The 15687-nt window shown below is 41.0% G+C and overlaps 2 protein-coding genes across 8 annotated transcripts in view; one reads left to right on the top strand and one right to left on the bottom strand.

The window, feature by feature from the left end:
• MAP3K4 (mitogen-activated protein kinase kinase kinase 4) overlaps nt 1-4937 on the top strand; it is a 144195-nt gene extending 139258 nt beyond the window's left edge. For 4 of the 6 annotated variants that reach the window (XM_077813299.1, XM_077813300.1, XM_077813301.1 and 1 more), the window contains 4 exons: nt 136-258; nt 1646-1752; nt 3003-3182; nt 4405-4937. In XM_077813299.1, coding sequence (XP_077669425.1) covers nt 136-258; nt 1646-1752; nt 3003-3182; nt 4405-4425 — 431 coding nt within the window. In that variant the 3' untranslated portion in view covers nt 4426-4937. Of the gene's footprint in view, nt 1-135; nt 259-1645; nt 1753-3002; nt 3183-4404 lie in introns of those variants that run through there. The other 2 variants (XR_013345670.1, XR_013345669.1) reach the window with 2 other exon arrangements.
• A 1377-nt stretch (nt 4938-6314) lies between these two features.
• AGPAT4 (1-acylglycerol-3-phosphate O-acyltransferase 4) overlaps nt 6315-15687 on the bottom strand; it is a 122375-nt gene continuing 113002 nt past the window's right edge. For both annotated transcript variants that reach the window (XM_077813303.1, XM_077813304.1), the window contains one exon: nt 6315-9357. In XM_077813303.1, coding sequence (XP_077669429.1) covers nt 9266-9357 — 92 coding nt within the window. In that variant the 3' untranslated portion in view covers nt 6315-9265. The remainder of the gene's footprint in view (nt 9358-15687) is intronic.

Consider the following 15687-nt stretch of genomic DNA (forward strand, 5'->3'; position numbering starts at 1 on the left):
CTGCCAAATTACACATTCATCACTTACTATACGCCATTTGTCTTAGCATACTATGCTGAGATGTCCTGATCTCTCAATTAAGCAGAAATTTAACAAGTGGTGTAATTTTTATTTTGTTTTGTTTGCATTTCCCAGGAGCCAATATCTTCCTTACCTCATCAGGACTGATTAAGCTGGGAGACTTTGGTTGCTCAGTAAAATTAAAGAACAACACACAGACAATGCCTGGAGAAGTGAACAGTACTCTGGGGACTGCAGGTGAGGAAGAATGTGCTAAAATGCTGACATGTTATGAACATGTTTAGCACTGACTAGTGAAACCTTCTGTCGAAAAAAGAAAAGGAGGTCTTGTGGTACCTTAGAGACTAACAAATTTAGAGCATAAGCTTTCATGAGCTTCAGCTCACTTCATCGGATGCATACAGTGGAAATATAGTGGGGAGATTTTATATACACAGAGAACATGAGACAATGAGTGTTACCATACACACTGTAACAAGAGAGATCAGGAAAGGTGAGCTATTACTAGCAGGAGAGTGTGTGTATGTGTGGGGGGGACATTTTGTAGTGATAATCAAGGTGGGCCATTTCCAGCAGTTGACAAGAACGTGTGAGGAACTGTGCGGGGAGAAGGGGGAATAAACATGGGGAAATAGTGAGGGGGGGGAATGATGAAGTGAGCTGTAGCTCATGAAAACTTATGCTCAAATAAATTTGTTAGTCTCTAAGGTGCCACAAGTCTTTCTTTCCTTTTTGCGGATACATAACTTCTGTCGAAACAGTGCTGGGGACAAATTTGAGTAGAGCTTGGTGTGACCTTATCGGGGAGGGATGCCTGGGGCAACTTTAACTGGTAGAGTGTATAGAGAGAGGAAGGCCCAAAGTATAGCACAACAAACAAAAGTTTAACGGAACAAAAGATGTGTATATAGCTTCTGAAAACTTCACTCATATTCAGTGGAAAGTGAACGTAGCTGTACTGTTCTCTTTGACTAGATAAACATCAAATATCTTTGTCATACTTTCTATTCTTGACACATTGATTTTTTGCATCCCTGTTATGACTAAACAAGATAGCCTAAATTAAGACCAAGGGTAAGTAGCTGCAACTCTGTAGAAGTCCCAATTATATCAGCTCTGAATTTGGTTCTGTGTACTGAATATGGGCCCAGTCCTGTGTGTGAACTCCCACTGAGTGCACCTGGAGGACTTGGGCTTAATTGGGTTACAGAATTCTAGAGAGGTAAGACTGCATCTGCACAGGAAGAGTGTGTAACTACATTTCACAGGAGTGTCACCTTTTTTCTATTTAAGAAGGTACCTTCCTCTGCCCCCTTATGGAAATGGCATAGGATTCTTTTGCATGGTGTTAAATTTTTTTTAAGCAAAGGAAAATAACTGAAAAATATGTACTGTTTCAGCCCTGTTAAGTATTATCCTTGAAGATGAAAAACATTTATGCTGAACTATTTCAGAGAACTCAAGAAGCCAGTAAATGACATCCTAGAACAGAAAGGAATAACCAGTATTAATTGACTGCAGATGTATTGAAAAGCATTTGATTGCTCAGTTTAATCACTTTATTTAGATACATACTGTTCCTTCTGTTGTATAAATTGACACCACCGTATGTGTTGTTTCAAAGCATACATGGCACCCGAGGTAATTACTAGAGCTAAAGGAGAAGGGCATGGACGTGCAGCAGACATCTGGAGTCTGGGTTGTGTTGTAATAGAGATGGTCACTGGCAAGGTAAGAACATTTCACATACCAGATTGGTTCTAAATGCTCAATAATACAGGCTCAGCTATTTGTAAAAGAGGCTGGTGCAATCCTCCTCGTTGAACAGCGTAAAATGGATATTCATTTATTAGCGGGCATTCCCCAAAGAAAAATCAAGTTTGCAGACTTGTATACATTTTTATTTCCAATGACTAAGACTGACTTGGTGTTGCAGGGAGGTTGTGGAATCTCCATCATTGGAGATTTTTAAGAGCAGGTTAGCCCAACACCTGTGAGGGATGATCTAGATAATACTTAGTTCTGCTATGAGTGCAGGGGACTGGACTAGGTGACCTCTTGGGGTCCCTTCCAGTCCTATGACTCTATGATACATTAACGTTTGGGGGATGGAACAGTCATTTGTTTGTTGACCTAGAGCAAGGGAGATCTTTCTGGTCCTTGGGTCTAAAGGTTTAATAACTTCTTGACCATAACATTTTCTCTTCCTCCTGTGTAATTTTTGGGGTGTGTCTCATCATTCAGCTATGTCCTGCAATCATTTCAAGACCTGTGTGTGACATTCGCTCCCCATATTCTCAACCTCTCAGGAATTTCACAATAAAATCACTAGGAAATGCCGTCTACTCTGACCACTAGAAATGGCATTTTGTCATGTAACTGCAGATTGTTTCCTGTGTCCCACTTTAAGTTTCTTATTCATTCTTCCCCTGGTCTGTCTTCTGTGCTGTATAAACTTGTACTACTGTTCCATACGTGTGCTGTTTAATACAGAATAATGATCTCTCCCCCTCCACAATTTTAGGCTTGCTTCAGACTGAGTGCCAGTCAAAGCGTGTTTGTCTTTCTTACTTCCTAGGCATCAGCAGTTGCTCTGTTTAAGCACAGCTTGAGCATAGAAGTGTGGCTCTAAATGATATGACTTTCTTTTGGTTGCTCACTTTGACACAATGCAAAGTCTGAGGACAGAATTTAGCATTCATCACTGTAATATCTGGACGCCTTCCAGTAGTGCATTAAGCAACACAACTGGCATCCATGAATTGTCTGAAAATGAGCTGCACGTGTTCATCCGAGGCCTACTGTGTTCTTAGCAGTTTGTTTTAAAGGCTTTAGACCCACAATGCGCAATTCAAGTCCACGAGCACTGGGGTTTTTAGTAGATTTCTGGAGCTAGAGAAATATATGCTCCCTTCACTATTGGCTAACAAACAGACCAGTTTACCAAACCTTGCATTCAGCAATTCTATTATTTGTTGCAGAGACCCTGGCATGAATATGAGCACAACTTTCAGATCATGTATAAAGTGGGGATGGGTCATAAGCCTCCTATACCTGAAAGGGTAAGCCCAGAAGGAAAAGACTTCCTTTCTCACTGCCTGGAAAGTGATCCAAAGATGAGATGGACAGCTAGCCAGCTCCTTGATCATCCATTTGTCAAGGTTTGTCAAGTTGATTTAGTGTCAGGATCGTAGTAGATAGGAATGAGAGAGATGTAACTTCACTGAATGCATGTACAACTGTAGGGTGTCGTCTCCTGATAGTGCCTGCAAACCATGTGTGTTTTAAAATTTGTTACTTTTTGTGTTCTGCATAGTATTGGCTTAATATTTTCACTATCAGATATCTGAATGAAAAGATCTTCAGTTATTTTCATAGCTAATAACTTAGGTTTGTACATTACCTGCTTAAAGGAGTGTGGCTGCAGCAAACTTGCACTGGTGTCTCTGTACATCTTCTAGTACACTTTCATCATCGAGTTTTAAGGGCTGTTACTATGTACATATGTAACTTAAACACAGAATAAAGCAACCTTGACACCTATCTTTAAATTTTAAAAACCTCTAGTGAGAATTTAGTGGTAGTACCAGCTGGGCTGTTAATGGGAGTCAGACCTAAAACTTTAGAGAGCACATTTACAATGACTTGAGTATTGCATAGATGACAGTCCATTCCCTAGCAATTTCAACTTTTTTATGCCAGAGAACTATGTGTGACAGGGTTTAAGTTTTATTTAATGACTACTTTCTAGTTGTGTTTTGTTTTTTCGAGGGGTTGGGGTTGGTATTGGTTTTCAGGCACCTGAAATGAAAGTGCTCTGTCCATTTCAAAGCCTATGTTGTTCAGTGGGATGTAGATTTTGTTTGGTTCTTCAAAGATTGGAACAGCTTATATAAATGTTAAACTTTTTTCATTATTTAAAGATCTTTTAATGTACAATTTAAAATGTATTAGAAAAAAGACAAAGCAGGCCATCTGTCCCCCTCAGTCACTGCAAGATTGTTTAAGCTAATTCAGACAACAAAGTCAACTATGCATAATCCACACACTCCGGCTGCTTTCCCTTGGTGTTACTCCGTATAGCCAGCAATGCTTCAAGAAGAGCGTTCGTCTTACCGGAATTAGAGTAATGAAATTGGATCAGTCACGTCAGCAGAAAGCACTATTATTCACGGGAAAGTTTTTTTGATGGGTAGGGATAGCCTACAGAGGCATTAGCTTGTATCATAATATTGTCAATGAGTGTGATGAAAAAAGAGGGAGTTAAACTGTAAAAACGCTGTCCACTTGGTGAGTGGGAAGAAGAGGTGATTTCTTTACTGCAGGCTGTACAAATTAGACTCATTTTAATTGCTGACAGTGTCTTGTGTCCTCCTTTCACAGGTTTGCACAGATGAAGAATGAAGTTACTCAATATGTGGCCACTTGTACTCTGGCGAAGTATCTGCTAATCACTACTGTATGTAATATTTACATAAAGACTGTGCTAAGAAACAGTATAAAATTTAAACTTACCATGACTGAAGACTGCACAAGTGACAAGCGTCACTTTTACTGCTGCTCCTGTATGTTTTACTTGGCACATGTTGCTCATGTGACAGTGTCTGCATGTTTCAGTGAAAGTGCCATTACTACTGTATATGGACCATTACCTTTTTGTTGTTCTTTCTTTAAATGTTTCTCATTTAAGTGAGAACTGTAATGTTAATATGTAGTATTTTTGGACTTTCTAGGTTCGAAAAAAGTTGTAGTGTTATCAGGCGTTCTGGACCTTGTTTTTTAAATCTCCCGTTTGAGTGCACTGACTGTGAACTTTTACTCTGTTTTTTTTTGCCCAGCTTCAGATTTGTTATGCAAAAGGCTGATTAATGAAATTACAAAAAAAGTTTTTCTCAATAAATGGTTTATTTTAGGAAGTTTTTTGTGCAGTTCTCTCTCTGTGGTTGAAGATGCCAATATATATAACAAATCCAAGACATTCTGGGATAAAACATCCACCCTGAAGCATTTGAGAAGCAACAAAGCATGGACTAAAATCACAGCCTTCTGTGCCAGTGAGTTCTTCTGGATCAGTTACTCTTACAAATGCCTGTTGAGTTCATCAACATGCAAGCAAGAGTAGTTAAGGTTTTTACCCCTCATGCTGCTTGTGAAGGAAGTATGAACTGTTCAGTGCTTACAGCTGTGTTCAATATGGCCAATGCATTTTTGCAAGTACACAGCATCTGCAGTGAGGAAAAAATCACTAGAGCTTTTGGCACAGATTACATGGGTGGGGTTCCTACAAGTACTTTTTAAAACCTTAGAACTCAGTATTGTGGAACATAAGAGCAATCTTTTACCAGAATGTGGGGCATTTCCTTTCATTCAGGAGGTCCTGGATTTTCTTTCTGTGCTCTTAAAAAGCAGTGTACCACCTCCTGATATATGTATGGGTCTCTGAAATGTCAGTGATCACCTAATTTTTGTACCCCCTCTGGCTAATCTTCCCAGAGGCAGCAACATCTCCCCCTGAGTGTATCCACAGATCATGATAGTCGAACAGCCTTCATCACATATGAAGGCTTGCTGCCTATCTAACATATTTAGAAGACCACTGATGTTAGGCCCTGCTTAGTGTAAGATACACCAACCAACTCCTAGTTTGCATTGAATTTCAGAACATACTTGTGACTGCCAGCAAGAAATATAGAATGCTGATCAATGTTAGGAAAACAAAGTCAACACAGCAAGGTATGGTGTGTAACAGTGTATCTCGATGGTCAAGTGGTGAAACAAGTGAATGATGTAGCCATCTCTTGATTGTTCGTGTCTAGTTTCCCTATTTAAAGAGATTAACACAGATGTGTAGTTTAATTTGACAACAGTGCAGTTTTTGCAAGCTGTTCATGTCAACCCTCCTGTAGGGCTGAGAGAGCTGGATACTTCCAGTGGAGGATTTGAGCTTTGGTGATGCTGCATAACCAGAAGTGTGAATAATTAATTTTTAAAAAAAAGCACAATGACTGCAGAAAATTATGTAGGGTCTCAAGACACAGTACATTAATCAGGCAAGACTGCATATAAATGACAAAAGGGAAGAAAGATCCAGATGCACTAGGATCCACTATAGAGAGCGGACATTTTACAAGTCTGTTGCATCTGAGGGTAGTCAACAGCTGTCACCTGAAACATTTCTCCACAACCAACTAGGGCTACGGGAAGTTCACATTTTGGCTGCTCTGCTTCCTTGAGGGTGATATAGGAGGTAGAGTTTTACATTCTTTAATCTGCTCTTTAGCCCAGAAAAGCCAGTTGTGGCTAAAACCTAATAAAAAAACCCTCCACATTTGCCAATCAACTCTAAACATATACCTTTTAAACAGGCCAGTGGTGCAGTGTCCACAGCTGTACTGAAACATCAGTGAAGACACCCTCAACCATCACCAAACAATGGGCCAGCCTATAAAGTCACACTACCCACCTGAAGCTCATAGAGGTGTTTTGAAAAACACAAACAAAAGAAAATTGATTTTGCTTCACTTTAACAGCCTTCACATTTTCCTTCCCAGGCTGTTGAAGCAACCCTCAGCTAGAGTGTGTTTGGTATCAGTTGCATTAAAAATTCCTTGCATTTCAAAGACAAGTTTTGCACTCTAACTCTTTATTTTTTTGTATAAACAAACTTAAGACTACTTTTGTTAAGGCAGTTGTAAAACATAAGTTGCTCAGGGGAGGGGAAGTGAACACTGATGTCTAACAAGACAATATGTCATTCTTTTAATACAATAAACCAGACTTTTTAATTTTGGCAAGTACCTTTTACAGGCATTCCAGCAAAGCCACAAGAGGTACAATGCTGATTTCAGCAGCAAGGGCAGGATAATCACTTAAATTTATGTAGAGTTTTGGAAGGTCCAATCCTACATTCCTTGTGCATCTAAAATTCCCAGTTAAAGCAATGGGACTTCTGGGAGTGCATGGAATGAAAGAGACAGATTTAAGTGCTTTAGCCTAATCTAATCTATTTTAATTCTCTCACTCAGAATAATTGATATGTATGAAGAAACACTCCACAGTTACATAAACATTTTCATATTAACATTAAAATAAATACAAGGGATGTGTGCCTCTGAACTAATACACATTTGCTGTTCAGCAGTGAGCCCCTGTTGAAAAAGACCCTCCCCCTACTTTACCAAACCATACACTTTATCTGCACCAGTAAAATGGCTTAAACAGAGTTTTCACTTCCTGCCTTCACTTTCAAAATGACCGGGACAGGCTGTGCAGGATTCTGCGTGGTGGTGTCAGCAGTCCCCTTCATGTCAAGCCATCCCCTAAGGGGTTTCTGTACAGTACTGTATTGGGCTGTGTTTCTCCCGTGGTGGAGCGTTCCAGTTAGTTCTGTTCTCCTCCTCTACACCAGTAACGTACTGTGGCAAAAGCATGGGAGCAGCCTTATTCTCAGTATCTCCAAGAAAGTTAGTTACTCCATTCTATAATGTAGAAAAGGCCAAAGGAAGCCTGCAGTCATGTCGTCTTTGTTCACCTAAAGTTCACCTTCATTTCACTGAATATTGAGAATCTGGAAGGAATAGGCTAGCCTTAGCAGTGAGTTTGAAAGACCCTTTCCCACTAAGAGCTAGTTAAGGCTATGTGGGCAGGAAACCCTGAAGTCTCAGCAATTAGATACCAGCAAAATCAATCTGCCTCAGACATTCAGACTCCTTTCTTCAGACTAACAACCATGAGTTTCAAACCCATTCCTTGCAACTGCCCCTCTACTAAAAAATAGCACTACCTGCCCTCTTATTAAGTTAGAAATATTCATCTCAAGTAACATTTCAACTACTGAACAGCAAATACCTTGTTCATGGATTTCTTTGCACTGTTAGCCCTATTTCTTTGAGTATCCCACTGCACTCTTATCTGGTACAAATAAACCTGCTTGAGAAGCTTTCACTAAATTCTCAAATACAGCTGGAAGCTGTGGCTTGGTGAAATGCACTACGCCAAAATCTAGGAGAAGAACAAGTGACCTTTAGGCATTCACTGGTTACAAAAAACTTTTTAAAGGAGGCGATTTCCACAGGTTATGATGTTTAAAAACCAAGAGGCCACAAAGGCAGCAGAGCTAGGATATAAAAACAAGCCTAGCTTAATGAAGGACAGAATTCTTTCCACAGGGCAAGGGACTGGAATCGCTACAGGAAGTAAGGTTTTGTCACTGGAAACTAGATCAACTCCGTAGGACTGTGAACTGGAAGGCATGCCCAGAAAAAATTAACACCTAAGGAAATCATCTAGCTTCAAGTTATCTTAAGCTGCACCCTCTGAGGCAAAGTGTAGTTATTTCTCAGAAGAGACAAAAGCAAATGATTCCCCAACCTTGTTTTGTTGAAGGACATACAGCTGCTTTTCTTTCCTACCACTGTATGAAGGCCCATATGTATAAGTATTTTGTAAGCTAAAAATGATCTTATTACTTCTCCCAAAATGTAAACAGCATTCAGTCTAATCATTGCATACATCAGTGCTCTGAAGTTAATCCAAAACTGCTTAGTAATTGTAAGGAATGGTGGTGTGGTAGGTACATTTGTCATGTCTCAACACCACGGCTCTGTTCAAAATTCCCTGGGTCAAATTCTACTACCAGTTACATCACAAAGACCCTACTCTTGCAGTTTGAGCTGGAGGGACAGACCCTCATACTCCGTCCCATTCAAGTTAATAGGTGCAGGGACTGAGTGGATCTCATTGTACAATTAGGACCAATATTGGAATAGCTCTGCTAAGACCTGTTTTCTGCAGGGGGCTTGGTTCAATTTGTCATTTCTTTAATTGAGCAGAGTATATTGAAATAACAGATTATGGTCATTAAATTGATAACATGATCTAGACATACAAAATTTCCATTTTAATTTTCTCATACCACCATTTATGATCCATTCCTGACAGCATGTTAAGAAAAACCTGTATCCCCGAACAGTCAACCACTTATATCACACTAGATTTTTTTTTTTCCAAATGTAAGACACTTCATATGAAAACCAACAAACAAAGGCCAACCTGTTTTGGAGAGGTGAGATGCAGAACACCTTTCAGCGAGTCTGAAATCTAGCCCCAGCTCCAAGGAAACAAAATGGGAGCACAAATTCAGTTACGCTCACCCCCACCCTCACTTGAAGGAGCATGATATGCAAGTAAAGAGTTTTCAGAAGTTGCATTTGTTCCCTCTGGATTGAAGCAGTCTCTGGAGATATTACATTTGTTTCTGCTTGTTGTCATTGTTGCCATAGGTAGAGCCCTTGTTAATTTCAGTCACCCCTATCATCCATCGGACACCAACAGAAGCTGTAGCGAAAGAAGAAAAAAATTACGTAAAACTTGACTGCCACCAGGTAGCGATTACCATGTAAGCCACACAGAAGAGGTTTTAAAAGGCTAGTGGTGGTAACATGAGACTTGCTGTATTACCTTGTTGACAATAGTAATTATAAAGCACTTTTTAATCCATAGATCTCTGTGCTTTACAAAGGAAGGTAACTATTAACCCTATTTCACAGACAGGAAATCAGAGCCAGAAACATGCCGTGACATGCCCAAGGGAAGACAACAGTTCAGCAGGAGCTGTGGAAATAGAACCCAGCCCTTGCAAACACTGGACATGCTTCAGTCCATAAGACACTTTATACGCTTTTGCATAAATACACTACTGCTGTTCCTGCACTAATGAGCGCCACAGTTACGAATGTGCTAAGAACTAACCACATTTCACTAGTTAAAGTCCAATGTCAGCTTCAATGTTCTGCATTTGAAGGAGCGAGTGTATTAATATGATCCATTTGCAATATTTGAACCAGAAAGGAATTTCATTTCTCACAAAAAGTGAACAGACTTGTTTAAACAGGTTTCAGAGTGGTAGCCGTGTTTCCGCAAAAAGAAAAGGAGGACTTGTGGCACCTTAGAGACTAACCAATTTATATGAGCATAAGCTTTCGTTGGCTACAACCCACTTCACTGGATGCGTGCAGTGGAAAATACAGTAGGAAGATATATCTACACACAGAACATGAAAAAAAATGGGTGTTGCCATACACACTGTAACGAGAGTGATCAGTTAAGGTGGGCTATTATCAGCAGGAGAAAAAAAAAAAAAAACCTTTGTAGTGTGACTCAGGATGGCCCATTTCCAACAGTTGACAAGAAGGTGTGAGTAACAGTAGGGGAAAAATAAACATGGGGAAATAGTTTTACTTTGTGTAATGACACATCCACTCCCAGTCTTTATTCAAGGCTAATTTAATCGTGTCCAGTTTGCAAATTAATTCCAATTCAGCAGTTTCTCTTTGGAGTCTGTTTTTGAAGTTTTGTTGTTGTAGTATGGTGACTTTTAGGTCTGTAATCGAGTGACCAGAGAGATTGAAGTGTTCTCAAACTGGTTTTTGAATGTTTGACATCAGATTTGTGTTCATTTATTCTTTTATGTAGAGACTGTCCGGTTTGGCCAAAAGTTTTTTTTTCCTCCTGCTGCTAATAGCTCTCCTTAACTGATTACTCTTGATATAGTTGGTATGGCAACACCCATTTTTTCATGTTCTTGTGTGTGTGTGTGTGTGTGTGTGTGTATCTGTCTTCCTACTGTATTTTACACTGTATGCATCTGATGAAGTGGGTTTTAGCCCACAAAAGCTTATGCTCAAATAAATTTGTTATTCTCTAAGGTGCCACAAGCACTCCTCGTTCTTTAGACTTATTTAAAGTGCATTGGAAACCCTCATTCCCTCACACTCAATAATAAGCACACTGGGGTAACTTTGCTAAATACCTTACTTTTTTCAGCTAACATTGCTCTCGACTGTGTGGTGTTCTCTGGGTATCCCTTGCAGACTGATAGGTTATCAAAGGCTGCATTGAGAAGATTTTCAGATGTGATCACTACATGCTATAGCTCATTGTAGAAAGGGGAATCTGTCTATAAAAGGGCAAGCTTCATAAAGATATCTCGGTGGCTAACGCTCAAGTGCCATAGGAGCACAAGTCTCCGTGCACAGCCCTTGGAGCCTGATCCAAAGCCTACTGCAATCATGAAACTATTCCTACTGATTTTTTGAAAAGCCCAGCCCCTGTTGTGGTTTTGGCTGAGAGTGAAGGGGGAAGCCCCTGCACATTCTTTGTATCCATTATTTTTCTATCATCATTTTATGTATTTCACCAGAAGAATTAACATTGAACAAATTCCCCAAGTCTAAACATCCTGCACGTGGTAGCAGAGGCCAGACTCTCAAGTGCTTTGTATCAGATCATGGCCAGTACTGGGGCACCCTTGGGCATAGAGCAAGTGGCCCATTATCTCAGAATATAAAAGAAAAGCAGTCATACTTAATCTAACAGTTGTGTTTAAAGGGCCCAAAGTCAATAGGAGGCCTTCTCAGGGTTGGTCCCATCAGATGCTGCAGCAGCAGTCAAATCAACCAAGAAAAACAGAAGCTGAGGAAACTTTCCCACGTTACTTTAATCAACACCAGCTTTAAAAAGTGATTTCCCCTCTTACAACACAAGGGACTTTCTCATGGGGGATGTTTCCCTTTACTGGAGTGATAAATGAGCCATTTGATACAGATATCACATCTCCCCCACTGTCACAACATGCCAGCCAGGTGTAAAGAAAACCTCCCAGTGTCCTACACAGTGCAGTGAAAGGAAAGCATTTGCAGAACAGGTTAAAGGTTCTTGATACAGGGCCCTGGAAATGTCCCATCCGAAATTATGATGGGATATGCATTACTAGGGAGGTATTGAATACAAACGTTAGACTTCACTTTGTCTCTTGGACAGGAGTGTGCAGTTACATCATTAACAAGCTCCTGCTCCTGGACCACTGACCTAGAGGGGAGTTTTGCTATTTGCCTCCGTGGGGATAAGATCAGGGTCTTAGAAAACTGGACATATTGGTCAGAAATTCCCTAGATGGTTTATAACAGGAAGAAGCACAAGTTTATTTTTGACCTACTGTCAAATCGTCAACTGATTAATAACCTTATTCCCCCTGGCTCCCGCTCCCCAAGCACAGGGATGGCAATTCAACCCAGCCTTTACATGGTCACACAAGCTCCTCCTCCCGTTGAAAAGACTAGGGACAAGCTCCAACAGGGGAGTCCTCACCCTTGGCCTGCTCCTGCAGATACTTTGCAGGAGGAAATGCTCAAACTCCTACTTCCAGAATGACAGATATGATTCCATTTCCCCTCTCCAGCATCCATGCAGTTGTTTGCAAATCCCTTTTTCTTGGGATTTATGCACTGTTATTCAGCTGGAATCTTCTCTGGACACCTCCCCTCATTAAGATCATTCAAAGGCAAATCATTAGCAGGTGCCTGTGCATTTAATTAGTTCCTCTCATATCAGAATATGAACCTCCAAGCAAGGGTTGTTTTGTTTTTACTGAAAAGCACAGTTGGTGGCAAACGTATAGCACTAAGCCTATGAGAAGCATCACCACAAGGGGGAAAAGGCTTCTCTGATGAAAAGCTCAACACTACCAACCTATCCCGAACCAGCCAGCCCAAACATGAATAATTTCCTGAAGTCTTATGGGCAACCCTAGGGAGCTCACATGATTTCACTTACTATAGTCAAGCCTTCATCAAGGTCTTTTAGCCACCAAGCAGAGTCTAGGAGAGAAGGAGAGACAGAGGAACAGAGAAAGAGAGAGACATCCACACACACTCATGCACAGTTTATTAGAAATACATGCTCTCATGCTCTGCGAGGGCCCAATCCAACACCCACTGAAGTCCATGGAAGACACCATAAATACTGACCAAGTTGCTTATGAATTAATGATTTTTGTACCAATCTGAAGAAAGCAAGAAATAGCTCAGCATTCTTCCCTAAAGCATCAGCACATCCCTAACCAACCTGAGAAAATACAACCAGCATGACCAAAACCAGTGGCTACCTCTTGTCCACATTCCAGTCAAGTAACTTCACTGATGGGGAGTAATTAAAAATAACCAGTCTCTTCTTTGCTGGAAGTATTCCCTGACTGGTTTGCCCAAGTAGGCAAGACAGGGCCAACAATGGTTCACAAGAGTTGCTCATTTGAAATATAGCTGAATGAAGTAAAATCTTTTTGTATACAGCCAGAAGCCACTAAACGTGCAATCCACTGAGATTGTGTATCAGGCCTCTCTGGCAAATGCTAAAAGGTTTGAATTGTTACAGCAGCTCCTGTTTTGTGCCCTTGGCAACTTGTTCCAAGGAGGTGAACTGGCTGGCTTGTTAAAATACCCACCTGCCTTTTTAATAGGAAGAAGAAGAAAAGAAATTTGAAAGAGCCGCGTTATCAAACTACAGAATGTTGAGAAAGACACATAGGAAAGTCAAAAGGGTGTATTTTGCCTACAGGCTCAATTTCAAAAGAGAGACAGAGGAAAAAAATAAGGTACAATAGGGATTTTTCCAAACCTCTTCAGGAGAGGGATCTATAGGCTGGAAATAAGCTCACAAGACACCCTCATTTAGGAAGGCATTAAAGGAAGAGATCAGAAACTGCAGACCTTTACAGCTAACCTCAGTAGTGGGAAAGACTGTAAAGTCATTGATTACAGACAAAAATAGGAAAATAGCTGGACACGTATAAGCACCACGATAGTGAATATGGATTCAAAGGGAAGGTCAGGATTAACTAATTCCTTTCAAACACAGTTTGATCTTCCAAGGATGAAGCCACACATAATCTACCTGAACCTTCAAAACAGGTTTCAACAGCGGAAGGATGTTGTAGTAGTTGGATCAGGTGAAGGTAAGACTGCTTGGTTCTTTTCCCAGCTTTCCCCCAAACTCACCATGTAACCAAAGTCTACGCTGATTTACACCCTCACTGAAGTAATGGAGAGTAAGGATAATTTGGCCCATTGCACTTCATCTTACTGATCTGTAAAACAGATTACCAATAAATAATAATACACCTGGCTGGGGTGTAGCAAGGTTCACTGATGTTATAGAATATACTTTGAGCTGCTTGGATGAAAGGCTAAGTTAGGCCAAAGTATTTCTTTTTAAAATGTTGTATACAGGGAGTGTGCTAGGGTAAAATATTACAGGAGCAAAATCACAAGTGAAGGGCTGGTGGAATGAAATGTCCAGTCCCACCTCCTCCTGCTCCCTTTCAGGCAGCTATTGCCCACAGTGAGATCCATGGTCCTCAGTGATGCTGCTGTATATCTGCGCACAGCAGCACATGGCAGGGAAGGGAGAAGCTGCCTCGAGATGGCCTCACTCGTGCAGAGAGAGGCCGCACTCTCACTTGGACTGGAAAAAGCCTGTAACACGAGGACTCAGTTCAACCAAAAACAAAATGGCAACAATGATTTTGGTTTCAAATGGGAAAGAGAGTGGAGAGGAAGAACCAGAGTAGGACATGTGAGCTGGGATAACAACAAGACAGAAACTCAAACCATCACCGCAGTGCCTGGCAACAGAAAAAGAGGAAATCAGCATGTGGAGCTGAAAAACAGAACAAATCAGAGCGATTGTTATGGCAACCAAGCAAATCCCAGGGCTTTTACAGAGTACCTGCTACAGAAAGGCTACTGCAGATTGAAGAAGGTACAACAGATGGGCCTTAGAAGGATGACAGGGCTGGACAGGGTTGAGGTAGTCACGCTTAAGAGAGTATTAAGAAGTGCTCAATTCTGAGGTTTATGTGGAGGAGGTGGATCCCAAAAGCTGCCTGGGGAGGGTGGAGGGGACAGAAAGGAAAAGAAATAATAGCACAGCACTTGAACCTTTGAAGGCAATGCTGCATGGACAGGGGCTCATATTTAATCCCAAAAGGTCAGATTCTCTTTACTGAAGTTCTCAACCTGAGCCCAGTAGCAAACTGAGTGAAAGGGTTTTGTCCAAACACTCTATTTAAGTTCGGGGCATGGAAGGCTAAGCACCAGGAGCATGCAGAGACAGGGTACAGCTGCGACTACGGCCCAGCCTATGGCCTGGATTTATAGATAGAGTTCCAGCTCTAGCCACACAGATAACTTTGTTCCCAGGTCCCCCACCCACTATAAACTATGGATATGGTGCGAAGGGAGTGCAGCCTCTTACGCTTTACCCTCTTCATGCAAGGAAACAGTTGCTTTAAGATCTAAAATGTCCATTTAAGCAGCCTGAGTTCTCGCTCAGGCAAAACTGAAGGACTTTTGAAAGAATAAGAAATGGAAGACTGGGCTCAAAGAGTTTGTCAATGCGAGGAGAACCTGCCAAAGGCAGCAATATGCGGTACAACCACCATGGTATTATAACAAATCCACGGTAACTTACAGCTTCACAGTTAGCCCCTGTCCCCATTCTCCTCCCCATGGGGGACTTGAAATTTCATGGCTATAATGGGATTAGGTAGAAACTTCCCCTATGGAACATCTCTCATCCCCTCCTCTGAAGCACCTCAAACTTGCCACTTTCTGAGACAGACAGGACATGGGACTATATGGACCCCTGGTCTGATTCAGTAGGGCAATTTCTCTGTTCCTAAGTTTGATTTTACAAATATTTTATCTAAGATTTTGACTTTTCCCCTTTATGCTATATTCTATAGTCCCCCCCCCACCCAAACTTTGAGAGACTTAAAAACAATTCTACAAAAAAGAACCTTGCCATTCCAAACTATTATACATTTGTCAT

This window comes from Eretmochelys imbricata, chromosome 3, assembly GCF_965152235.1.
Source record: "Eretmochelys imbricata isolate rEreImb1 chromosome 3, rEreImb1.hap1, whole genome shotgun sequence".
In the NCBI taxonomy this organism is placed as follows: Eukaryota; Metazoa; Chordata; order Testudines; family Cheloniidae; genus Eretmochelys; species Eretmochelys imbricata.